The sequence below is a fragment of the Callospermophilus lateralis genome, chromosome 1 (assembly GCF_048772815.1).
Source record: "Callospermophilus lateralis isolate mCalLat2 chromosome 1, mCalLat2.hap1, whole genome shotgun sequence".
NCBI lineage: Eukaryota > Metazoa > Chordata > Mammalia > Rodentia > Sciuridae > Callospermophilus > Callospermophilus lateralis.
Genome location: NC_135305.1, coordinates 211871956 through 211899082, shown reverse-complemented (window position 1 = coordinate 211899082; position 27127 = coordinate 211871956). Strand labels below are relative to the sequence as shown.

The 27127-nt window shown below is 45.1% G+C and overlaps 1 protein-coding gene across 4 annotated transcripts in view; it reads right to left on the bottom strand.

The window, feature by feature from the left end:
- Brd4 (bromodomain containing 4) overlaps window positions 1-27127 on the bottom strand; it is an 84972-nt gene that overhangs the window by 19037 nt on the left and 38808 nt on the right. For 3 of the 4 annotated variants that reach the window (XM_076847170.2, XM_077109384.1, XM_077109383.1), the window contains exons 2-8: window positions 15171-15489; window positions 11863-12000; window positions 10427-10562; window positions 8319-8608; window positions 7390-7752; window positions 6521-6649; window positions 530-739 (exon numbers count right to left, since the gene is read on the bottom strand). In XM_076847170.2, the coding sequence (XP_076703285.1) occupies window positions 530-739; window positions 6521-6649; window positions 7390-7752; window positions 8319-8608; window positions 10427-10562; window positions 11863-12000; window positions 15171-15455 (1551 nt within the window). In that variant the 5' untranslated portion in view covers window positions 15456-15489. The remainder of the gene's footprint in view (window positions 1-529; window positions 740-6520; window positions 6650-7389; window positions 7753-8318; window positions 8609-10426; window positions 10563-11862; window positions 12001-15170; window positions 15490-27127) is intronic. The other variant, XM_076847181.2, reaches the window with a different exon arrangement.

The following is a 27127-nucleotide window of genomic DNA, read 5'->3' as shown; positions in this document are numbered from 1 at the left end:
AACTATATGGTACAAGGACGCCATGGGGCCCCAAGAATCAGGGTATGGCACAGCAGGAAGCAGAGGTAGGGCTGGCCCTCAGTCAAGTCACCTGCCTCAATAATCAGATTCCAAAGCTCCCATGCTCACCCATTCCCCAAATTCCAAAGTATGCCAGGGTCCTCCTCAGGGGAGGAGTTGTCCAAGCCGGCCCTTGGCTATCCTGGTCCCGAGATGCTAACAAGGAGGGTTCCTCAGAGATTGGGCAAGAGTGTACAGATACATCAAGCACTAAGGACCCAATGACTAGCTTGGAGGGAGGGGGCAAGCAGCCAGCCAGCCCCAGGAGAGATGGATATCCTGGCATGGCCTCCTCCTTCCAGACATGGAAAGGACACAGAAGCCTCATCTTTACCCAGAAAAATGAGCCCCCCTCCCCCAATACTATGTGGGTGATCAACACGTACTTGATCTAGCAGATGGGGAAGGCCATAAAGGACATCTCTCAGAAACCTCTAGGTCCATGGACTCTGAAGGCTGGTATCCTCACCTGCTCCTGGAGCTCAGCCAGCCGCTGGGCTCGCTCTTCCTCAGAGTCGTCAGTGGAACTGTCACTGTCCGAGGAGCTATCACTGCTGCTGTCACTGGATGAGGGTGGGGCCACCACCTTGGTGGGGGGTGGCACTGCTGGGGAGGACACAGCCACCACTGGCTCCTCAGGCTCATCTGGCATCTTGGCAAAGCGCATTTCAAATACATCCTGGGGAGGGAAGCCATGCCCGCAAGGGTCACCTTGATCTTACTGGCTACTGGGGTCAACTCAACGGGGAAGTAAGCAAGAGGGTAAAAGAAGGATGCAAGGATGAGGACCCATCTCTGCCACTAACATGGGTGGTGAGGAGCTGGCTCATGCCCTCTGGCTCAGGTCATTTAACACTCCTTTCTCAAATCTCACTAACCCATTAGTAGGGCCAAGTCCTAACATGGCTGGCACTCACTGAACAGGGTACACAATGACTCAGGTCCTCACTGAGAACATTAGTTTGAGGGTGCTTGAAAAATGCTGGGCTCAAGGCAAAATCCTAAGAAATAGTGCCCTGAGGCTGCTGACCGCCATCAGATCTATGATTCCCAGAACAGGAGGCTCTGCCAGCCTTTGATTCCACAGGAAGCAATAAGAATTGCCATTACAGAGAACCTTGCAGGCAGAGGGAAGAGTATATGCAAAGGCCACAAGACGGGAGTGTGCCTGGCAGAGTGCAAGGCCATATACTTGAGTTTATATCCTCATTCTTCACATTAGTAGGGCCAAGTTCCTGGCTGAGACAGCTTCAGTGTACATAAGGCAGAGGTATGGGTGTACTGAAGAAAGGCTCAGTCAGCTTGTGAGGTGCAAGTGACCTGAGCAGAGGCCATGGAGATGACTAGGCATAGGAATTCATTCCAAGAGACCCTAAGATCTCCTGACTCCAAGATTCAAAAGTCATATAGAACTATGCGAGGTTTTAGAGCTCAGAGAACAGGAGCCTCATCTGGGGTTCCAAGGGTAAGGACATGCAAACCAGCTGGCAGGATCCCCCCTGTATTCTGATGACTCCACCATCAATCCAGTGATTGCTCTGGACAAAAGTCGAAGGAACAGATTTCCTGGTAGGATTTTTTGTTGTTTATAGTCCTGGGAATAGAATCCAGGCTTCACACATGCTAGGCAAGTTTTCTACCAGATAGCCACTCCCAGACCTCCTAGCAGGACTCTGAGACATGCTTTAACCACAGAACAAAGTAATCAATGCAGCAATACATACAACAAAAGGTACCTTCCCTAAGTGTGCGTTCATGCTTCAGAGAGCAGTGCGTGGGGCCAAGCACTGAAGCTGCTGTTCCAACTCAGTGCACACTTGCTGAAGCCTGCCCTAGGACTCCCTCTTAAAGGATCAAGAAACACACTCTGAGGTTTCCTCTTCCAGGCAGCCAGAGGAGAGGGTGTCTTCTATAACAAACATGTCACTTCCCTCCCCTTCAGGCCACCCAGTGCACAGCTTCTTCCAGTAGGGCCCTACCTGGTATTGTGTGGTGTGTTCAGTGGTTTGGCTGATGAAGTACTAGAAGAGCAATAACTTTCTAATCTATTCAGAAATAAATTCTTGAGCAAGCCTAAGGACAAGGACAAGGACAAAGATACACAAGAGATGACTACAGCCTGTTGAGAAGAAATCAGGCAGGAAAAAGGAGTTTCATAACAGAGAAGTCCCCCAATGGGGCAGCATGCAAGATCCTTAAGCCCCACAGCACCTGGTCACGTGCCAAGAAAGCTGCTACCCCAACTCTAACCCACCAGAGCATCTTAGATGTGGATAGGCTCAGGTCCCATAAAGGGCAGCTAGGGCCACAAGATCCTAGAAGAGTCAGGCCATCAGGAAAGAAGCAGAGGGAAGGACGGTGTTTCTGAGACATGTCAGGATATCAGGACATCACAAAAGGAGGTAACCAACTCTCCTCAGGTCAGAAGGCAGTCTCTCTGGGCTGGCTTTGAGATAGCATTACCATTGCCACAAGGACATCTCTATTCCTCCGCCCTAGACTGTGGTTATTTTGGACAATGGGGATGAAGGTGGGAGGCACTCACTTTGAGGCTTCCTCATACTCCTTGAGTATGTCTTACCCAAAGCCAAGACCAAACAACAAGGAGTACAAGAAAGGAAGCAAGCTGGGATAAGAAACTAACATCAGGCAGGGCTGGAACTGTCCTGGTTGTGTCCAGCTGTCAAGGTGGGCCCAGGTCTCCATCTGGCATCCCATATCTCCCAACTCCTTCCTCTATGGGTATGAGTCATATGAGTCATATGTGTTTCTCAGCCTTAGCATGCCCCGTTAATTTCAAAGCCAAATATCTCTTCTTGCTAGAAATCCTGACCCAGGGTCACATACCACAGGCTGCAACTGATCCACAGGGGAAGCACACTCCTCCCTTTAATGAAACAGACATGCTCAGGTGCTAGAAGACCATAGTGCCTCAAGACTCCCAGATGAACCAGATTTGGAGCCAAGAGTTGGAGCTATAGGACACAGGAAGTGGGAGGCTCACTAGGTGCCAGGTGCTAAGGATGCAGCTGTGTGTGTAAGCTATAAAGACACCAGGCTGAGGTTGTAGCTCTGAGGTAGAGCGCTCACCTAGCCTGCGTGAGGCACTTGGTTCGATTCTCAGCACCACATTAAAAAAAAATAAATGAAAGTATTGTCCACCAACAACTAAAAAATAAATATTAAAATAAAGATATAAAGACACATGTACACCTATCTCAAAACCATTTCCTGCCTCTGGGATACACTTCAGGCAGCACAATGTACTTTTCATTTACTTTTTCTCACTGTGATAAAACACCTGTGTATCACCTAGAATTTGTGATTTTTTTCTTCTGCAAATAAATCTCTGGTGATAGCCACATGGACTGCAATCACTACCAAACTTTCTAAATTACTCTTATATAACAGAACAGAGCGTAGAAGGCAGGGCCAGCAGCAGCTCTGGATGTACGGATGGCCTTCAGCCCACGCCTCCTTTAGGCACCAGAGGAAATTCTTAAGTCTAGAAGACACTGGCCATCTTTGTGACTGTGGCTGCCAGACGGGTAGATACACATTTTCTTAAGTGGCTGAAGGAGGAAAATGAAATAGATTCTGTTCTATTTAACTTTTTAGATAAATCCCACTCCATTGGCATAACCTAATTAAGAAACTTAACTAAGCAGGTCCCAATACCTCTTAAACAGTAAGCAAGGGCAAGGGCTTTGTCCATGTCTGTCATACTCTCCCCCACCCCAATGAAAACTCTAGTCATCAAAAAACATGCCGTTGGGCGCAATGGTGCACAACTGTGATCCCAGTGGCTCAGGAGACTGAGACAGAGGATCACGAGTTCAAAGCCAGCCTCAGCAAAAGTGAGGTGCTAAGCAACTCAGTGAGACCCTGTTTCTAAATAAAATATAAAGTAGGACTGGGGATGTGGCTCAGTGGTCTAGTACTCCTGAATACAATCCCTGGTACACCACTCCCAACACAAAAAACCCCCAAACCCAAGCTGATATCGAAGAACTTAAGGCTACCTGTCTCCTGGCAGGGAGAAATGGCACTATTTTCAGAGGCAAGCATCTCAATAGCAGTACTACAGGTTAAAAAACTGCATGTCTAAACAGGTTCAACCCTTCCCAAAAGGATAGCTATTGGGGACTGAATACAGGGGCATTTAACCACTGAGCCACATGCCCAGGACTTTTTGTATTTTATTTAGAGACAGTGCCTCAGTGAGTTGCTGAGGCTGGTTTTGAACTCGCAATTCTCCTGCTTTAGCTCCCCTGAGCCACTGTATTACAGAAGTGCATCACCATGCCTTAAAACCCCTAAAACTTTTTTTTTTTTGGAAAAGCAGAAATTGTGAAGAGAAAGCAGCTCTACAGTTTGAGCTGAGGATAGGGAAAAAGATACAGAAATCAGGAAAAGAGAGCTAGAACATATTAGAGGATGCTTTCTTTTTCTTCCCTTTCCCTAACAAAGTGGCTCAAAACAGCACCCTCCAGGGCTGGCAGAGAACTTGTTTGGGTTCTGCTGTATTCATAAGGATAAAGAAAGGGCACAACTATCTAACATGGGTAAAAGCTAACAGTCTTCTCAAGAGAATAGGGAGTGAAGGAGGGAAGCATTTAAGACACAAATCTGTAGCCATCACTGCCACCAGGTGGTCCTGTATAAGAATTGCAGGAAAATTAGAAAGCCTGAACTCTTTCAAGAATGGGACATGTGGGGCTGGGGATGTGGCTCAAGCGGTAGCGCGCTCGCCTGGCATGCGTGCGGCCTGGGTTCAACCCTCAGCACCACATACAAAGATGTTGTGTCCGCCGAAAACTGAAAAATAAATATTGAAATTTTTTAAAAAAAGAATGGGACATGTGAGTTGGGTTGTGGCTCAGTGGTACAGCGCTCGCTCGCCTTGTATGTGTGAAGCCCTGGGTTCGAGCCTCAGCACCACATAAAAATAAATTGACTTATTTAATCATGTCCATCCATCTACCAAAAAAAAAAAAAAAAAAAAAAAGAATGGGATATGTAAACACTAAGGGGCAAAGGGGCAGTCGTCTTTATGAAGATGGGTAGCACTACATGAAAAGGGAGCACAACCCTCCACTCCCTGCCAAATTCAGGAAAAACAAAACCAAGAAACAAGATCTAAATATAAAAATTTTTAAATCTGAGCATGCATTTGAGTAATAAGGCCAGGTCCACATTAGCAAGAGCAAGCTCACCTGGCCCTATAAAGAAGTGTTTTATTTCTTATGCCAGAATTTGAGAACATATCCTCTAAACTAAAGACAGCCCCTGACCAGACATAGGCTGAATGACAGAACCAGGATGGGGCTACATAACAATGGAGAAGAAGGAAGACACTATGGTATGAGTCTGGGACAGTGTACGGAACTGGTAGAACTGAAAGGTGGGCAAGTGGGACTCAGGTAACCTCTGTGTAGCACAAACTCACAAGTCACCAAAAGCTTACCAAGTCCTCAATTTCAGAAGAACTTTGCAGATGGCTGTATAAGCCAGGCGGCAGAAAGCTTTGAGACCCACAACCAGTAAACCTGTATCTTGTGATAACAGGTGGCTTAGTCCTAAGCCTGCTAGGAAATCTGAAAGCAGAAACAACCCATGGCCCTGGGAAGATAGGGAATTTATATGATCATATATGCTTACTTTCTAAGAATTTCAAAAAGCAGGTTATAAATAAGCATTAAGTAATGATTTTATTCTTTAAAAAGGTTTTTTTTTTGTTTTGTTTTTTTTTTTTTTTTTTTGGTGTGTGCGCGTGCAGGAGCGGGTCCAGGGCCCTGTACATGTTAGGACAGCACCCTATCCCCACATCCCCAGCCCTGTATCTCCAAAATTCTTATTAACCAAAAATAATCAGGTATCTACTTCCAAGTACTTAATTTTTCTTTCTTTAAAATAAAGAAAAGCAGAATCAGTTTACACATTTATGCTAAAATTTCCCCTATGTGTGAATTTTACTATCCAGGACTTAACCCGAAGGACAGGGTCCTCGAACTCCTCCCTTTAGAGAACTGTGGTCATGTGGAACCATCAAATAAGAGGCACTCTGCAGTCAAAAGGCAAACAAAGCCTTTCAAGGCTTTGGTGAAGAAACCCAGGTGAACAGTTAATTTGGCTCACAAGTGCAATGAATTGTTTACTTGGCAAGAGTGTCTCCTGTTGACTTCAGACAAGTCTATTTTAAAGAGGAGTCTGGGCCATGCACAGCACATACGCTTTTGTGGCCAAGGGCATCAGAATGAAGGTGGAGGGTAAGGAGGGGGCTTTCAATGGAGCACTCCCCCAAAACCAGCCATCCTGCTTCAATAACCCCAACTTTAATGCATGCATTAGTTTGAGTTGAATCAATACTTCCAAAACTATGTGGCATTATCACAAAGTAATTGAAATTAAATCTGCTAATATTCCTAAGAGATTTGACCCCTTTTCCCCAAAGCCTCACCTGGAGCTTTCGGGCCATGGCTACCACCTCATGGTCAGGAGGGTTGTACTTGTAGCAGTTGGAAAACATCAATCGGACATCAGCACCAAATTCCTGAGCATCTCGGTACTCACGGGACTCTAATTTAGACTAGAAAAACAAGACAGGTTCCATTTAGCCTTGTCTGCCTGTGTTTTTATGGGGAGGTAGCCACTGAATGTGGTAGCAGGAAAAGCTGCTTAAGGAGCAGGTTGGCTTCTTAGTGGCTCTTGGTTTAAATCAGGCCCAGGTGGTGGTGGTGATGGAAGGGAGAAGCTATTGCCCCAGTTCTCAGCATCAGATGCCCAAGGAGACACTCAAAAGCAAGTCTCTGGGCAGAGAATTTCCCAGCTTAACAAATCAAGTTCACCTGGATTGTCACTGTGACTGGCTAAAGGGCAAGAGACAGAATCCCAGGAGGCAAAAGTTAGGCCAGAATTGAAGATGAAAGGAGGGCTGCATCCAGTTCAGATTTTTGCATATACTTTTTCTCCCACAGAGGACACAGCAAGGTCCTCTCTAGCACAGAGAGCCTGGCAAAATCACCAATCCCCAAGCTCTTCTGGAACATCTACCAAGGCAATGGAGGACACATCTCAGTTCTCCTGATAAAAGGAATGGGGCAGCACCACTGCTTGCAACCAAAATAGCCAAGCACATTGTCTCAATGCACATCCCCCAACTCCCAGCAGGTGGCACCAGGTTTCTTTGGGCAGCTGGGAAAGTACATAGCTACACAGTTTGTGGAAGCTGAAGGCCAGGGTCTGGTCTAGGAGGAAAGCTGGGGAGGGAGGCCTCTGCCCCATCCTGTTCCCAGCTTAACCCTCCAACCCAGGGGAGTGAGGGTTCACCTTGATTGTGCTCATGTCCATAGGGTGTTTGATGATGTCACAGTAGTCGTGCAGGCCCAGAGCCTCCACATCCACAGGCTTATAGAAAGGCCAGGCGTAGGCAGCATGCTTCTTGGCGAACATCTCCTTGAGGATGCCACTGCAGCACTTGAGCTGCTCCGATACCTTGCTGCTCTTTTCTGGCACTGGGTGCTGCTGTGAGTCTGGCACATCCTTCTTTGGGGGCTTCACAGGCCGGCTGCTCTCCCGCCGGGGGCCCAGCTTGGTGATCTTAGGTTCTGGGGCCAGTGAGGGTGGCTCATGAATGGGGTCAATGGTGGTGGGAGTGGTGGTATCCGCTTTCCTCTTCACCCCCTTCTTTGTCTGCCAGAAGTATAGGTGTAAAAGGCTCGGTCAAACATGGCAGCCTATACAGCCGCTCCTCGGATCTCCCCTAAACCAGGCCCTGTACAGGGTCTCAACATTCTCAGTGATTGGGCTCAAAAGTAATTGGGCAGGCAAAAGATTGAGGACAGGGAGATCCTATCCTATCACTCTGCTTTGTAGCTAGGATGGGAAAAGACGGTAATAGGAGAAAGTACACAACTGAGTGCAGGATTCAGGTCAAAGAAGCCTAATAAAGCCCTTTCCTACAAAATGCTAGAGACCTTTCCCACAGTAGGCACAACTATTCACATGACACCTGCAAACATGCAGTCTAAATTAGAGACAGAGGAAGGGGGAAGGTATCCACTGGGGAATGTAATATGATTATGAATCTTTGAGTCATCAGGATATTTGCTTTTGGGATGCAATTTATACATAGTGAGATGGCCCGGTCAGTGCCTAGGACAGGTTCTGCACAAATCATTAGAAAGGACAGGACTACTTGTCTCCTGTAAGACACCATTCCTTGGTGGTAGCAACTGGCCGGTACTCTAGATGCTCACCTTCACAGGCTGTGGGGTGGCTGCGATGATGGGTGGATGGTTCTGCACAGGCTGTGGGGCTGGAGCAGCTGGGGGTGGTGGCTGAGGTGGCACTGGTGGGGGTGTCTGCAGTGGCTGGGGAGGCACCACCGTCATAACAGGGGTCTGAACGATGAGGTCTGGGGTGACAGCAGGGAACGGGTGAGGTGTGGCCTGCACAGGTGGAGGGTTCTGCTGAGGGGTCTGGGTCTGCGGAGGAGTTGATGCTTGAGTTGTGTTTGGTACCGTGGAGACGCCAGGTTTTGCTGTCCCTACCAATAATAAAAAGGACAGGAAGTTAGAAGCTGTACTAAACAAACTGGCTGACTTTGCTAGGATACTAGCACACAAATACATGGTGCATCTGTCTCAGAGACAATGTCTCCCATACCCCAGATGCCACTGTACCAATCCATTCTAAGCCCCAGGCCTGGAGAGCACCACAATTTCTGGAGCATCGTGACCATAACTCCCCATTTAGGCACAAATGTTACTTCAAAGATGGGATAAAGGAACAGGAAATTCATGCTGAATGTTAGCATAAGGATTATAAATGGACATCAGAGAAATGCTCCTTAGAGCATTCAGCCAAAGCTGACCTCATTCCCTAAAGTACTGCCTTTAGGTGTTCCTGGCAGATGCCAGCAGCAACCACCTTCACCAAGGTTTTCGTAAACTGGCACAACCCCATCTTTTGGCATCACTGGGTTCTGCTGTTTTTTTTTTTTTGTTTTTTTTTGATTACCTCAGGCTGCATCCCTTCAGCTGTGTGGATGGGTGGGAAAACAAACTAGTCACACAGCATACCCAACCAGCTCCAAAAACAAGGGGTTATGACCAGAGCTCTAATATGAGCAAGTGGACCATGAAATCTGAACCTGGGAGTATGATCTGGATTTCTACATCCTTTGCATGCACACTGGCTGCTATGCAAAGGAATACAAATGCCAAATGCTCTGTAAAAGTAGCCTTCATCTCTAGGCTGTCTAGGATCCCTGTGAAGAGCAAGGGGGAGGTTCTGTGGTTCTGTGAGTTTCCCAATTCTCCTTCCCAGACACTACATTTGGCCTTCTCCCCAAACTGGAACACAGAGAGCAAGGAATAGGCTCCTCATGTTAAGAAAAAGGAAGAGTCAAAAAGTGTTCCTTGGTTACTTCAGGTACTGCAGGGGACTCAGCTGACCACTGTGCCACTTCAGAAGAGGATGGGAGACCAGGCTAAAGATTCCTCCTTAAGAAAAGCACAAGAAGGATACCCAGGACTGCCTCAAAAACGTTCTTTTGCAGCATAGAGCCATAAAGGACAAGATGAAGGAAGCAGTTAAGATATTTTCTTAGACAAAAAAACATTTCTTTTGAATGGGCAGCTAACCTCTGGAAACCTGTGTCAATTGGGGTGTGTATGGGGGAAGACACAACAGGACATGCAGAGATACACAAGAAGGGCAATAACTGACTTCAGATGACTAAGCATCAAAGACAGGCATGGCTGTGACACAAGTGCATTAGGGTAATTCAGATAACAAACCTCAAGTCTGTAGGACAGAGACACTGGCTAAAACTGCTTTTGGATGAATTAAATAAAAAATAAGGGGATGGGGATGTGGCTCAAGCAGTAGCGTGCTCGCCTGACATGCATGCGGCCCGGGTTTGATCCTCAGCATCACATACAAACAAAGATGTTGTGTCCGCCGAAAACTAAAAATAAATATTAAAAAAAAAAAAAAAAATTCTCTCTCTCAAAAAAATAAAATAAAATGGAAAGGTAAAAACCATCTATAGAACTAGCAAGATGAGAGTTCAAACACTGTCTAAGTGGTTGAAAAAGCTGTGCTGTGTTTTTGATCTAAGTAAATCAACCATCTTCTACAAGGCAGGGCCCAACAATGGCTACTTGGGGGAGGTCACAAGGTCATGGGATCCTGTGGAGGAGATCCAGTACTGAAATTAACCCCACAGAGTTCAAAATAGCATCACTTTGGTGTATGCTGTCACCATCTACTTCCTCACAACCCCAAGTCCTCTATTAAACCTAGAAAAGGATCAAATACTAGGTAGAAACAAAGCCAATTTGCTTTTTCAGTACTTTACCTGCTTCTTTTCTCCCACGTCCTCTTCCTTTTGCCTGGACTATCATGATCTCAGTTTCTTCTGTGGGCAGTTCATTGATTTTTTGCAAGAAGAGCTTCTCCAGAGCTTCTGCCATTAAGACGATGTCATCTCCAGGCTGGATGAGGAGAGACACAGGTAGTGCTGGAAGCCCTCCCCTCCCCACCTCTATGGATGGGCCACCCCTTACCCCAATGCATAAAGCATTATATTCAGGCTCCTTCTCTGATCTGGACCCCAAAGGGCCACATCAGTTATTATACTACCAGGTGTCCCTACAGGGGTGCTGAGCCTGCACTTGTTTACTGCAATTCCCTCTCTCATAGTTTAAATTCCAGCCTGAGAAACCATCCTAGTGCCTTAAGCATCTACCAAGTTCAGTCAATCCCTGACAGGGGCTCTCCTTGCTTTAGGGCCTCCTTGGACACAACTCATATTATTTCACTAGAAATACTTGAATTACACAGGATTTCTTGCCATGAATACTTTAGCAGGGCTCCAAGAGTGCTCCCCAATATACCCCCAAGGCAGCTTAGTGGGGTATAGACAAGGCCCATTTCACACTGTTTCATGGGTCCCCTCTATCACCTTGTCCAGACATGCTCTTCCCACTCAGCTCTAAACCATGGGCCTGATTTGTACATGTCACTGCCACCTAAGCGAGGAGAGCTAAGACTTTACAAAACATGGTAAACTTCAAGAAACTCACCTACCCATCTCTTCTGGGCAATTTTACCCACTACACCAGCAGAGGTCAAAAGCTGAGTTCTGTATAGTGTCTCCCTCCAGAGTCGTTCTATGAAAGGGTTGGTTTTAATCACATCTGTGGTCTGAACTGTAAACAAATGATCTGGCTTCATGGCACAGCCGAGCCGAAAGGTTTGACTAGGGGGTTAGGAAGTGACCCTTGGGTCTACATGTAAGATCAATCAGGGGGACACTCAATTCTATGGCCAAGATTTATCAATGGTCATGTCCACAGTTCCAGGAGACTGTGACCCACAGAACTAGTAGGCTCTGTGGTCAGCCCCAATGTACCCTCTCACACATGGAGGTTTCTGTCTGCACACACCTCTGCATGACTACATTTGAATAGGCTTTCCCTGACAATTTATACCATCCCAGTGGACTGTCCTTCTCAAACCTCTCTACTAGACATGCAGAGGAACCAAAATCCCAAGGGTACCAGAAGCACATGCTTCAGGCTCACAAGGACAGCTTAAGTGGCCAGTACCCTCCTCCCCACAAATGAAACACACCCAGTCCCAGGCAAAACCACAGGTCTGTCGCCTCCACCTCCAACTGTCTCCTGCTGTCAAGGCTCCAAGCCCAGCTCCCAGCATTCCTACCCTAAGGCTCCGGACAGGTCTCCCATCTCCTTCACCCAGAATAGCTGGGCACCCACCCCTACATCTCACCTTGTTGTAGATGTAACAATTTGTAAACATTGTGTTGAAGTCCTGGATACATTCCTGAGCATTCCAGTAATAGTTGTTTTCCAAGCGTTTCTTTATTGTTCCCATATCCATAGGTGTTTTAATGATCTTATAGTAATCCTGGGGAGTGGAAAGAGCAAAGGCCAGTGTCATCTCAGCAGCCATGCTGGGACAGCCAGATGGTCTGTGGGGCTCACTCAGGTTATTCCATAGGTAAAGCAAAGAGAGTCAGAGCACATACTTTCCATGGTGTCAGTGAATGACCTCCAGAGGAACCCAAAAAAGTGAATCAGGGAAGGATTCCTAAATGCTGGGTGGCAATTTGGAAGGAAAATATGCAAGCTCCAACTGCCCTGTCCTGAAACACATTTTTTATCAAAATCCCCCCCCTTTCTTCTCAATGTTAAATATTCATTCATTTTTAATAAATAAAGGTGAAAGCACACACAGCCTTTAAAAAGCAGTTTTTACTAGTAAAACAATCACAGCAGGGCCTCTTTTGTCCTCACCATTTGATATTTTAAACATCCAAAAAATTGCAAATCCCCCTGGCACCAACCAGTGTTGAAGCCTCTCCCCTACAGGAAGAACTATAAGGCACAAACCTCAACCTTCAGTCAAGTTCATGGGACTTCAACACTTCTTTCACTAGCATGTAGTATACCACTATGGTTTCATTAGTATCCAAATTTGGGTATAGAATGAACCACAATGAAGTACTTTTAAGGAAAGCATCCAGACACAATCCTCAAACCTTTGGATCTTAAAGTACAAAAGAGAAGGGGCCCCGGAGAGCAGATATGTATGTTCTAAGGTCTTTGAAATCAAACTGTGTACTACTATCCTCACAGCTTTTCTCTATACCTAAACTATTCTAAATCCAAGAGCTTATTTTCAAAAACATACAAGGAAACTGAAGATAGATCAAACAGTGCTAGGTTTCCAAGAAGAAGAAGAAGAAACACAAAGGACCAGGCAGGAGGCTCAATAAGTGTTGGTCTAACTCTGACCTCTTGGCCAGACCCATTGAGAACTACATTCTTTGAGGTCATCTCCCCAAGTCAGGATGAAGATTCCCAAAATTAAGCTACATTTTGGTAGAATATCAAGTATAGTGGGTCAGCTAGGGGTAGGAAAAGCTGTTGCACAAGAGAGAGCAAAACTACTATCAGTGAGTACCAGATCCTGCTGATATTGATAGTGGGCAGAAGGGTTTTAAGTTGCTCTGAAATTACTTCAATGTAAGGGCTACATATGCACACACCAGGCACCCTAGGGAGAAGAAGACCTAGTTCAAGAAAGAAACTCAAGGCTAAACTTACTGCACTAGATATACTATGCTCTAGTTGCCTTTCCCAAGAGAACCACGCTCAAATACCCCAGACCCAAAGGATATCTAGATTTTACTCTTGATCAAAGGTTTTTAAGATAGTGTTCAGTGTTTTCATTGGCCACAGTATATCAAGTGGCTTAGAGGCAAAGAGCATAATGGTAGAGGGTAGACTAGGAGGGAGCTGGGATGGAGGCAAAGGCAGTATGTTTAGGACATGATAAATAAAAGGCCAAAATGCAGGTGAAGATCAGGAAAAACACTGGAAAACAGAAAAAGGGAAGTGGTTCTATTAACAGCTCTTGCTTGAGTGGTTCTATTAACAGCTTTTCGGGCTGGGATTGTGGCTCAATGGTGGAGTGCTTGCCTAGCATGTGTGAGGTCCTGGGTTCGATCCTCAGCACCATATAAAAACAAATAAATAAAATAAAGACATTGTGTCCAACTTAAAAAAAAAAAAAAAACCCAAAACCAAAAAACCTTTCCATGTGAGACTGCTCAGGACGCTGCCTTCTCAGAGATCTCAAGTTCCTTAAATTCCCCTTTCCTTGGTCTTTGCCTTCTCAACCCTCCAGGCCTTTGTTTCCCACTCATGCAGTCTTCCTATAACAAACTGATCCTTCCATTACTCTGGTTCTGACACATTTCCCTTCAAAGCCAAGTTTCTTGAAATGGATGCTTTTATCCTCACCTTCTCAATCCCACCATAACAAATCTAGTTTCTATTTCTGTGTTGCATCTTCCTAAGGTCACCAATTCCTTCTAAAAGGCCAACAAGGCAGTCAGATTTGAATCCTCATCTCTGATTTCCCTGTAGTCTCTGATGCAGAAATTTGGGGGAAATGTTGTCTGCTGGAGATTCTCTAACCTATGTGTAGGCCTCCTACTACCCACCCCTGTCCTCCTCTCCTCATGAAATCCTTAGAGGCCCTAGGTTGCCCTGGATTCCGTTCTGCAGCGGGTTCTTTGCATTTGCTTTAGAATGTCACCCACAACTGTGGACCTTGCATAGTCCAGTCATACCCATGAAGCAAACAACCCCAGCCAGATGCCTCTGTTCCTTGTCTTGGTCACTGGTACACATGGTACCCCTTTGCCTTTACCCCTTTCCTGAGCCAGTTCATTACCCAAATCTGCAGCGCCCCCTCTCCAGCCTCCTCTTTCCCGGGGTGTTTATGATGCATATTTAGTGGACAGGTCGCACTGGATAGTTGTCACAGACATAAGATTTCCAAGCCAGGAAGGTATCCCTCCTCCTACAATCTAGATGCCTGGTGGAAGCTAAGTCTGCTCCTCCACATAAGCAGTTCCAGCACTCATAAACCCAACTCGGGTCAGTGCTTACTGCCACCTAATTCATAACAGAGGACGATTTAGAAATAAGTCCTTGATGGTTTTGAAGGTAAGAAAAAATTAAAACATTTATTAACCTTAGGTCCCCTGAGGTTTGGTCATGAGACAAGTTATGATTCCAGAGCGGCAGATGTGGACAAATTAAAGAAAACTCTCCAGTGGGGCTGGAGATATAGCTCACAGGGTCCAGTAGCTAAGAAACCAGTTACTATAAGCCAGTTACTTTGTTCTTTCTCTTTTCCCTCATTTGTTTTCTTCTTCTTTTGTTATTGGGGACTGAATCCAGGAGCATTCTACTTCTGAACTACGTATTTGGTGGACAGAGCCTAGCCCTTTTTAAGACAGGGCCTTGCTAAGTTGCCCATGTTCATTTTGAACTTGTGATCCTCCTGCCTCCACCTCCCAAGTAGCTGGGATCACAAGCATGTACCACCACAAGCCTGGCTTCTCCTTCCCCCATTAAACCACACACTCAAAGGCCCCACCGGTGCTGGTATTCAGAGCTTTCACCATGGCTCCAAACCCATCTGTCCCTTCCCTTGGAATGTGTCTTCACCTGGAGACACACAGAAGGGGAACAACCTTGAACCCTGCCCAAATTACTCACAGGGAGGTTTAGCTTGACCGCATCCACAGGCTGTTGGAAAGGCCATGCAAACTGGTGTTTCCATAGTGTCTTGAGCACCACTCTGAGCAGATATTGCAGTTGGTTGGTCTGCCTCTTGGGCTTGTTGGGATTTGAGGTCTCCGGAGGTGGGGGATTGGTGCTGGCTGCGTTGGCTGGCTGGGGTTGGGCCTGGGCCTGCGTTGTAGACATTTGGGAGGTTTCTAGTCCATCCCCCATTACTGGCAGATTTCTCAATCTTGTCCCAGGGCCACTCTCCGCAGACATGCTAGTGATCCCATCACATTCTTCACCAGGCACTCTACAAGGGAAGAGAAAAGTCCCATCAGAGACAAGGCAGTAACATGTTCTTCTGTCTGGGGCCTCCGAGGACTGAGTTACTTTGACAGTGATTGGCCAGGTCATAACTCCATGCCCCAACCAAAAGGGCTACAATGCCTGTTCTCCAAGATTTGCCATACATAAGGGATGAAAGAGAGAGAACCAACAAACAGTGAGGGGCAGGGCACAGAGGTAGGAGCTAACCAGAAGCCAAGGGTGGTGGGGGCGCAGCACTGGACACTACAGAGTTTGCGGGGGGGGGGGGGGGGGGGGACGACAATAAAGCTGTTCCACAAATCTATATGTCCTTATTTCCATCTTCAGGAGTTCAGGGAATGCTGAAGGAAGATTTGAAAGGCTCCCAATTTGGCATTTACATTCAAATTCTTATTTGTATTAGATGCTTACAAAGCACTGAGTCAAAAGTCAGTAATTCCATTTGGTGAACCAAGGCCAGGCAGGGAAAAGCAGGCTGGATTGCCCACCCAGTTCACTGTTGAATGCTCTGGGCATAGTCTCACACTTACTAAGAACATTTCTTGGTAACTTAAATTTTTATGTTTGCTCATGGGGGGGAAAAAAATCCCACAAAAAGTTACTGCTGATAAGAATTTTATTATTTTTTTAGAAAATTCTCTCAGTCTCAACTTCCCTTTTTTTTTTTTTTTTTTTTTAAGAGAGAGAATTTTTTTTTTTGACTATTTATTGTTTAGTTTTCGGCAGACACAACATCTTTGTTTGTATGTGGTGCTGAGGATTGAACCCGGGCCGCATGCGCGCTACCCGCTTGAGCCAAATCCCTAGCCCACTGATTAGAATTTAACAAACAAAAATCTCCAGTAACTTGGGAAGTGGAAGTAAAGAGGTTCCAAGTTTGAGATAAGCTTCAGAAACTTAACGAGACCTTGTCGCAAATAAAAATGACTGGGAATACAGCTCAGCACAAAAGAGCCCCTGCATTCCATTCCCCAATGGGGTTGAGGGGATCCATATTCCACTTAGCACTTTATCAACCAGAAAAAAAGGGCACCTCTCATGACAAAAAACCTTGCTTGGCTGTCAGTGCTCATGAGTGCCACCCTGTTCCCTTCCCTGAACAACTCCTGCTGAAGGTCACACCAACTCTACAAACCACGCTGCAAGAATCCTTGCAAAGGTGACTTCATGCAACTGTCCATATATTCCAATGTCACAAACTCCAAGATGTACGTACAACGACCAGTTGGGGATATACGAATTTTTATTGCAAACTACCCTTCAGAAACATAGCAATCCACCCTTTATTCACAGTGCCAGGAGTTCTCATGATGGCTACTAATGAGAAGAAACATTTGCTTAAATGTGCAGGCCATTTGCATTCTTTCTGTGTCTTGTATGACACTTTTCTACTGGCAAGAAAGAGGTATGACCAGCTTTAAACTCAGGCTCAGCAGTAAGAAAAATAATAAACTGGGGGCTGCCTGCATTTAATATGCATATCTAGGAATGAACCTGGCAGTTCAGCAGAGGTGAGAAAACCTTTCTGATTCAGGAATCAGTTGAGGCTTTCAGGAAAACAGGTAGGCAGAGGGATAAGAAAAGGCAGGTAAAGCTAGCTGGCGGTCATGGCTTTCATTCTGGTACATTCTGGAATGAACTTTGTCAAGAAGCAGTTTATGCCTAGGCCCTCTAGATGTTGATCAAATACTTTATAATTCAATTCAAATGTAATTTAAACCAAGGCTCCCAGAACCCTTTTGTAAACACAGTTCTAACAAATTAACATATTTTAAACCCACCAAGGGACAGCTTGCTACATAAAGCAACCCTGCAGTCTGTCCTTGGATGAGAAGAGGGGACCTCCTGGCTTGTGGAAGGCAGACTAGGAGCCATGCACACAGGTTCTGGCCACTGAGAACCCCCACCCTGACTCCACAGGTCCAAGGTCCTGGATGAAGAGTAGTTCTAAGAGTTCACAAGGAGTTGGGAAAATGGACAACTTCAGGAAGAAAGCTTCTTCCTTTCATGGTACTCTAACTGCAAGTTCAGCTATCATCTGACTAAAGAATACATGGAGAAAGCACATTTCTGAGAAGCTGCACAGGGAAAGGATAGGACGGGAGCAGCCTAGGGCTATCTCTAGAAGACTTTGAAGGGGGCAGGATGCGAATGCAACTCACAAATTCACAAATGATTGGTAGTGATGAACACATTTGTACTACGGATTGTTCAGACTCATCTGAGCACTGAATTCATGTTTAAGAGGAAGGATGTTCTTCCCTCTCCTTTACACCCTGTAAAAGATTTTAAAATGCTGGTGCTAGGGTTGCAGCTCAGTGGTAGAGCACTTGTCTAACAAGTATGAGGCATAGGGTTTGATCCTCAATGATACCCCAATCCCACAAAAAGCCAGAGTGGGGATGTGAATCATCTAAAACAAACAAAACTCAGGATGGGGTTGTGGCTCAGAGGTAGAGAGCTTGCCTAGCATGCATGAGGCACTGAGTTCAATCGTCAGCACCACATACAACAATAAATAAATAAATAAATAAAGATATTATGTTTACCTACAACTAAAAAATAAATATTAAAAAAATACCCTTAAAAAATAAATAAGGGGCTGGGATTGTGGCTCAGTGATAGAGCTCTCGCCTTGCATGTGCAAGACCCTGAGTAAGATCCTCAGTACCACATACAAAAATAAACAAGTGAAATAAAGGTGATGTGTCCAACTACAACTAAAAAATAAACAAATAAATAAAAAATCTTTAACTCACAGGAAAAGGATAATACCTAGGAGAGAACTCCCTTTGGCCCTTGAATGGATACATCTGAGGAGAGGAAGGAAGGACATGATGTAGCAGCCCTTTGTCTGTATGTGTGTGGTATTGTGAAGAGAGCAGTGAGTTATGAGTTCAGGAACAAGATGGGGCATTTCCCAAAAGCAACTTTCTTTGAAGGTAGGCCTTGTGAAACATTACATTAATCTAATAAGCACCCAGCAAGCATCACACCCTAAGGTGGTTTCTCCCTTCCTTTCCTTTTTGATGATATGGATTGAACTCATGTCCTTAAGCATGCCAAGCACATGTTAGACTAATCCTTGCCAGATCTCACCAAATAATTGTTTAGCAAAGGCAGATGTCTAACTTGGTGGGCCTGCCTCAGGTGCTAGAGACACCTCCTCATCTCATCAGGGTTGCTTCTGGTGACAAGTCCGGCCTGAAGCAACTGCCATGAAGACCCAGAAGTGCCTGTAATATGAATCAAGGCAATAGTAGGTGTCAGGCTGTTAATGGGAAGGAGGTGCATGAGGGCCTGACAGCTCAGGCCAAGCTGGAAGCCTGGAAAAGACAGAGGGGGTCTTTCAGGCCTAAGTGAAGACACCCCCAATTAAGGAAAGGAAGTAGTCACTCTCAGATCCAGGGAGAGGAGCACTCAAAAACTGTGGGCAGGAATATGAACTGTGAAAAAGTGCTTGCTCAAAGGAGAAAGAGTACAAAGGGATGAGAGAACTAGGATCTGGGCCAAATCACACAAGAGCATGGCAGGGTGTGTGTGTGTGTGTGTGTGTGTGTGACTTCAAACATATCACTGCTGACTAGAGGGTATAGAGCAAGTGGGCCGGGCAGCCGAAGGAGCAGTTGGAGGAAGGCAGCACCCTAGAAGCTGCATCCAGCTGTGTGAAGCCTTGCAGAAAGCATATGCTTTAATTCCTGAGGAGACAAGAAATAGACTTTACCAAGCCTTTAGGTTTAGTAATGAAGGGCAGGACCTCATTCTCAGGGGAGCAGAATTAGAAGAGACAAGTTACTAGGATTTAAGGATGCTTGGTGTTCGACATAAAAGGACTCACATGCGGTAGGACCAACATGTCCAAAGAAACAGGGGTTGAGTTCAATGTAGTCCTGTCAGAGGGGAAGCTTCAGTGCACTAGAGAAGCCTGGAATGAGAAAGGGAGGGTACAGGGAGTAAGGCTAAAGCATGCTGTCTAGTTGGTTGCCATGATCAGATTTCTCCTAGAAAGCAGCCCAGGAAAAAACACAGATGATGCTATACACTCAGCACATGCCAGGTGAGCTGCAGCAAGTGTGCATGTATGTGTGTGTGGGGGGGGGGGCGGGGGCACACCTGGGAGAAGCTCCAATCCCAGGGCAGAGGAGTAGACAGGCAGTAAGAATACAAGTCACCAGGGGGTGCAACCACACTCATTCCACCAAGAGGAAGGAGCCCCATAAATTTTCCATTAAGTAGTGACAATCTGGAAATCGCCAAATAATGTCCCTGAGGCAAGCTGAATGCCAAGGTAACTGAAGCTTCTAGGCTGGGCTATGCTTCCTCTCTTTCCAAAGAGGCTCATAACAAAGCCAAGGAACAGGACTCATGTGCTCTGGGTCTGACTACTGTTCTTAAATTTTACTTCAGGCACAGACTGGCCAAAGAAGTTGAATTTTCTGTATATAAGATAGATGGAGATTTTTCTGCAGAAAGCTTGGTACCCCTAGGAGTGGTACCAGAAATTGTTCAGGGACCCTCAACCACTGAGCCACAACCCCCAGTCCTATTTTGTATTTTATTTAGAGACAAGGTCTCACTGAGTTGCTTAGTGCCTTACTTTTGCTGAGGCTGGCTTTGAACTCACGATCCTGCTGCCTCAGCTCCCGAGCTGCTGGGATTACAGGCCTGAGCCACCATGATCCAAGCTGCTTTCTTAAACATCACCTCATCTTGGCTCTTTACACTATAAAAAAGTCAAAAATACCATTCCTAGCCAGCAGCTCATATTTGATACGCAGTAACACTTAAATAGTTACAATTCTTGACTCTGATTCTGTCCTCATCCCACTTAACAGATAAGAAGTAACTTATTCAGGATGTGTAAAGACCAGATCTGAGCAAGGAAGATTGCCTAGAACATGGCATTCGATTGTGTACAGTTTAAATTGCCTTTGAACCAAGGAAATGCCAATGAGTAAGCTGAACACAACCCCAGAGGGTCTAAGAGATCCTCTGGACAGGTTGGTAATCATCCTTAACTAACATGACAATTAGGAACAGGATTCCCACCCCCCCACACACGATGCCTGAGGTCAATCCCACAAGGAAAGAACTGAAAGTTGTTTGATGAAAAGTGAAAATATGACATGATCAACAGATTAGGACAGACCTGGAGCCCCAAATACCTAAAAAGTTTCTCTTAGGAGGCTCTGGACAACCAGTGAAGGGTGACATGTGTGCCCTCCCTGCAGACCATCAGGTAATGATAACTAAGTCAGAGTATCACCATGAGATACCCAGTACTACTGTTCTGTACCCATCCTATAACAGATCTGGGTAGCACCCATACTTTAAGAAGCCATAATCTGACTCATCATGATGTTCCTAAGCCCAGATAGCTTACATTTTGTGGCTCACCCTTCCTGTACATAACCACAGGATAGTAAAATACTTGTGAACTTCAAGAATCACTCCTACTGCCATGACAAGGAACAGGAGGAAAGTTAACCAGAACTTCCTGTTTGTTACAGACCAAGGAAGAGGCCCAGTGAAAAGTTCTACACAAAGCCAGAAAACTTTTCTAAGGTACAGAGCTGATTAGGTCAACTTCCTGGGATAAATTCTTCCCACTGTGAAGTGGTCATGTTCCAAACAACACAGCTACTGTTCCTATCACCTTTAGGCCTTTCATTTGCTATCCCAGCTAGGAGCACACACACAGGCAGGCAACAACCCTGACCCAGATCAAGGTTTTCCCTGATCTCCATCTAACAGTTTCCTGTCAGCCCTTGAGCACTTGAGAGTAGGCCTACTTTGACTTCACTCTTGCCTTCCTAGCACACAGCAGGTGGGCCCTACAGCAACCATAACCAGTTGTCACTCTGGGGCCTCCAGTTCAATCTCAATGATCTAGGAAAGGAAAACAGCTCTTATGTGAACAATGTGGTTGGCGGCCAGACACAAGTCACTCAGCCAAAGTGTCCATTTGAGCTAAGTGGCAGGCCTGGGGACTCAGAAGTCAACATGACACTCTCCTGAGTGGTTAAGTAATACTTGGGAGAATATCATAAAGCAGGACTGCTCTGGTCTTGGACAGGGAGGATACTTGACCTTTGCTGACCTGGAGGGACAAGATGACACCAGTGAAGAATGGCCAGAATGGGACTGGAAGGGGGAGGGACAGAACATGTGCTCCTGGTGAGTGAGGGAGGCAGGGATAGGACTCCCAATCTATGCAATATAGTAACAGCACAGGCACCAGTCTATGCACAAGGGACACCAGCTCATGTGAGAAGATGGATGGAGGGCTGTCAGGATTCTTTTGACAATCAGACATTGTTTTCAACCAAACTTTCCCATCTAAAGGATTTAAAACAAACAAAAAAGCTGCTCCCTTCCCACTCTCATTCTGACCTGTGGCCAAGAGACAGGAATTGCCATTTACTGTTAGGAGTTAGCTAAAGGTCAAGTGGCAGTAAGAATTTCATCTTATTGTTTCCAATCCTAAAAAGGATGCATGATCCAAATGAATTCCTATTTCTGGATTTATACCCCAAAGAAATCTTTCAAAGCGTGTTCCCAGTTTAAAAGAATAAGAAGAAAAAGATGAAGTAAAGGTATATGCTGTCATAGTTGGAGCCAAGGTGCCCCAGCATGACACGATAAACCCCACGAGGCACTACAGGATTGACACATGCAATCACAATTTCACAATTAGATTGCACTATATCCTTTTGACAATCATATAACTTGCAAAGATTGGTGTTTAGAAGTTGCTGTAAAATGTAGCAAACCATATAAAAATCAATGTGAAAGAAAATGCAGGCAGTGGTATCTAAGCTGGTTCTAAAGCTGATAAGCTGTGTTGTACAGTGCCCAATAAGTGCTCATCTCTCTTTAGGAGTTAGCTATGGTTTCTGGAAGGATAAAGTTAAAAATATTTAGCTCTTCAATTTACATGTTTCATTTTTTCAACAACTACACAGTTCAGTTGCTAGGAACATTAGTACTTATTTCCCCAACTTACAGACCTTTGATTAAACATGTCTCCTTTTCAAGGATATTCTTTGCTACTATCATCTCAGCCCTCATTTATGTGATTTCAGAATACTTATAAATAGTATTTAACAAAGCATCACTGTAATGATGTTTTCCAGCTTTCTGCAGAAGCTATCTGATTTCCTTTGGTAGTCTTAACCTTGTTTATATTCTAGTTAATAGTCTAAAAAATTAGAAATCTGTACAGAAACTTTTATTTCAAATAAATCCAAAACAAGTTTTAAAAGTCTGAATATATTCTGCAACGACAGTGTTCCTACTTGTAAAGTAAGTGGCAGTGAGCCTCTCCACTGGTTCCTCAGTCAAGTGGTTCTCATTGCCTACACCATGGTAACCACCACCAAAGGCTCCTGTCCTCTGATTAGGCTTTTAGGAACTCTAGATGGGTGTTCTGAGGAACCGCAAGGGAAGAAGAGAGAAACAGTTGTTCTGTGACTTGGAGGGCTGGCAAGCCAGAGAGGAAGAGAGACCATCTATAACTGATTTCTGAAGATTCAGTTTCCAGTTCCATCCATGCAAGAGGCTGAATAATCCAAGAAGGTTGTGACCAGCTACAACTTTGTACCTGTATCTCTACCTGAAGTTCTGTGCAATCTGTGTCAGTGGGGAAGCACAAACAGGATTACTTTCCCCTCTTCAACTCTGTCCTGTCTATTCAGACTCTCCTTTTTCCTAAAGTGTCAGTGCATAGGCAGCAAGATGACAGGGAAGGGAGGAGCCGTTTTAAGGACAAATGTTAGCTAACTAAAAGCTTTATGGATCCTTCCATAAAATAACCAGCAACTATACTTTCAGCAGAGCTTTACACAAGCCACCATCAAATGCATCCATTCTAGGGCCTAGGAAATTTTGCCAGAAGGTACTTGCCACTTCGTAGGCTAATGCTCTGTACTGAACACTTGATTTGCATCAGCTGAATCCTCACAGCAATAATACAGCCCACAGTGGCACCATCTTCATCATTATATCCATAGCAACACAGAAACTGTGTGGGTGGTGGCCTGGTTTTCTGAAGGTCACCTGGAGCAGCATGTATTCAAGTGTGCTCTGCTCCACAGTTGTCTTCAAACCAAGCACAAGAACAATAACCACAAGGAAGACTGGGGGTGGGGGGGGGGGGCCTGCACCAATCAGCACCATATTTCATGTATCCATCAGTGAGTCTACCCTTACTAAAAAGGTAGGTTTCTGAATGCCAGGAAGCCCATGAGCTGGGACTCAAGTTGAATTCTGGAGCCAGGAGCCAGGCCTGGGCTGGATACAGTCCAGCCAACCAAAATTCCAGGCCCTTTTCTTTAGAAAGCACAATTTCTAAAGAATTTCACCCCCCAAACAAATCAGAGCTGAAACAACTGTCCCAGCACCTGGTCATATATAATGAGATTCAGTCCACATCACGAGTGTCATTGAAGCACAATTCTCCAGTGAAGGATAAAATAAGAATAAACTGGGAAGGACAAGGAGAATGAATACCAAATTTTCATTTATGCTTCTCAAAAAGAAGAAATCTGAGGGGATACAGCTTGAACTTGTTTTGTGCTGACTAGTGCTGGTGGACTCAGCCTATACTGAAAATACAAGTTCATAAAAATTTTAACTTTCAGGCAGAGGTGGGTTACCTCTCCACTGCTCCCAAGGCTCTTTTCTAAACAATCATTTGGGGGAAATTAAAGATTCTACCCAGGGACAAAGAGAAGGGGGTTGGGGGAATCCTAACATGTGAAAAAAACTGCTAATATCTCAGTATTAATCAATCTGTGGAGTATCTAGCCTACCCTAGAAACATCTTTGCTGAAACGCTGGTTTCACAACATTGAGTATCAGAAAGCCTGTTCCCTTCCTGTTCTTAACACAGTGGCTACTTCACATTCATGATGACGGCACTATATAATTGTGCAATCTGTGTCAGTGGGGAAGCACAAACAGGATTACTTTTCCATCTGACTGGCTTAGGCAGCTGGTGAGAACAGTGCTCATGTCATCAGCCAGACTGCACTGCCTGGAGCTGGGCCAGTGGCCGTGTGCCGAGGCAGCTCTTAAAAGACTTAATCCTCCTTCACGCAGCTTGTACACACCCTGCCCCCTGTTTCTCGGACCAGCCAAGTGGGGCCCCATTACCTCAGACTCTGCAGCTTGCCTTGACCCAGAGGAGCCAAAGGCAGAGAGATGAGCCAGCCTTCCTACTAGGAGAATGTGGAACACTCTCAACCTCTGTCCCCTACTGAAGGAGGCAGCTGAGCCCTGCCAACCAGAATTCCAGTCCCTTTCCTTTAGAAAGCAAGCAGCAGGCCAGTTACATCAGGAACACTGAGAATGCTGTATTTTCCCCTCTTCTCTATAAAAGTTGCCAGCAGCTGGAAGCATGAGAAGTTCAGGTATAATAAAAGGTTCCATTGTTGCATATGGGTTACATCATGGTACTGATTGCTAAATCTGGGTAGATGGATTCATGAATTTAAAATGTTTCTGTGAGCAACATGTAATATAAAAAAACCACAAACATTGCTGTGGACAAGATCAAGATTGCTGGGCTAAAACATACTCCAGCAGGGACAGGCTAGACTAACTTTTCCTATCAAGTGCCAGGGAATAAGCACAGTCAGCTGTGCAGGATACAGGTCAAAATAACCCATTTTGCTGTCACCACAACATGAAACCAACCATAGACAATTAAACAGATAAGGTTAGTTATATGCAAACAGAACTCTGGCCCCAGGATGACAGTTTGTAGACCCTATGCCATAGGTATACAGACATTGTGAAGAGGAGGGAAGTGTATGTGGAAAAATGCTACATTAGAAAGGCAAATTTTCAGATAAAATTAGGTAACAATAAACATGTGGGTGAGCACATGGGACCACAGAATGAAGTGGGATATGGTAGCAGGACTTTGAATGACTATACCTATGTTTAAAAAGCTCAACCTCTTTGACTTCTGTTCTATTTCAAAAGCCCCCACAAGACTCTGGGTTTTTGTGCATCTACCTAGTGAGTTGGCTTTCAACCACTATCTTGCAAAGCAACTGTGACCTGGCTAAAATCCAAATGAGAGGCTGAAACATGAGAATGAAACACCATTAATTCAAACTGGGCATCCCCCAACCAACTCAGGCTGTGTCATGAGTATGTTTCAGGTTGGGCCTTTCACAGGAAAAAGACCAACATGTTCTCTGGTTGCCTCTTTGAAGCTATTACTTCATCTTCTTTACCTGTCTTCACCTCATACATATCCATTATTTCAACAGAGCTAGTGCAGGATATGAGCCCAAAGTTCAATCTATACCATAATATGAATCATGAAAGAACAGGACTGTCAATTTGTGCAGAAAATCCTGTCTTAAGAGACTCCCTTCTGGCTCACATCTACAATTTCAGCTACTCAGGAGGTTGAGGCAGGGAAAGTCACATGTTCAAGACCAACCTGGGCAACTTAGCAAGACCCGGTCTCAAAATAAGAAAAAGGACTGTGGTGTAGCTCTGTGGTACTGTGCTTGCCTACCATGTGCAAGACCTTGTGTTTGATCCCCAGCACTGCAAAAAAAAAAAAAAAAAAAAAGAAAAAGAAAGAACCAAACAAATAAAAAAAGAGAGAGGAAAAAAAGAAAGAGAAAGAAGCGAACTGTGGGATAGCTCAAGAGAAGGCTGAGTATTTCCTACTAATTAGAGGGTTCTAGTAGGACGAAAATATAGGAGATACTGGAGAATAGAAGGAATTTCAAACCAGCCAAGCGTGGAAAGTAATGTTCACTTCTTGAAGGACACAAAAAAAATCAAAAAAGGAAAAAGATCTATGAGGGACAAACCTAAGTCAAACTGGGCTGATAATAAGTCTTGGGCCATCCTTGGTATAGATCAGAAAGTTTCTGAGAATGACATCACACTTGGTCTTCTTGAACCTTTCATTTCCCACAAAAGGATGAAAACAAAGTCAACAAGCTTCATGACCCCGCCCCAATTTATTTAAAGGTAACTATATAGCATTTCCAGAACAACAAATACCAGGAAATTTTGTTAGTGGAAAACATGTTAATGCCAACCTCCATGCATGTGGTCAAGATCAAACCGGGAACCTGGGAAGCTAAGAAGAGGGAGATAAACAAGATGCAGACTAATTCACATGGCTGATGACCACCTTGCCTGTGGCCAAAATACTCCACAACACATCAGCTTGGCACATTGGTTGGTCATGCATAAGTGGAAACAACTTGAATTCATGAGCAGATCCAATAGAGCAGGAAAAGTGAAACTTCAACCAACTTTCAACAATTTCATCCCCTGAGAAGTAACCCAGAGGAGTAACAAGAGCACACCGTGCCTCTAAATTTCCTCTTAAAGCAGCAGAACAATGGCTGAGACTGCACAACCACAGGTATCCCTGGGCTCAGCCTATGCTCACTGAAACAAAAGGAACTCAGAACAAAGGCAGCATAAGTGCTTCAGAGATTCTGGAGCAACACTTTAGCCACAGCCAGAGAAGAAAGTCAAACCAGGTCTTTGATGGCCAAAAGGAGACCAGGAGACATACTTGGAAACAAGACAAGGAAACACAACTTAGGGTTGAAATACCTAAGTCTGGTTATCTT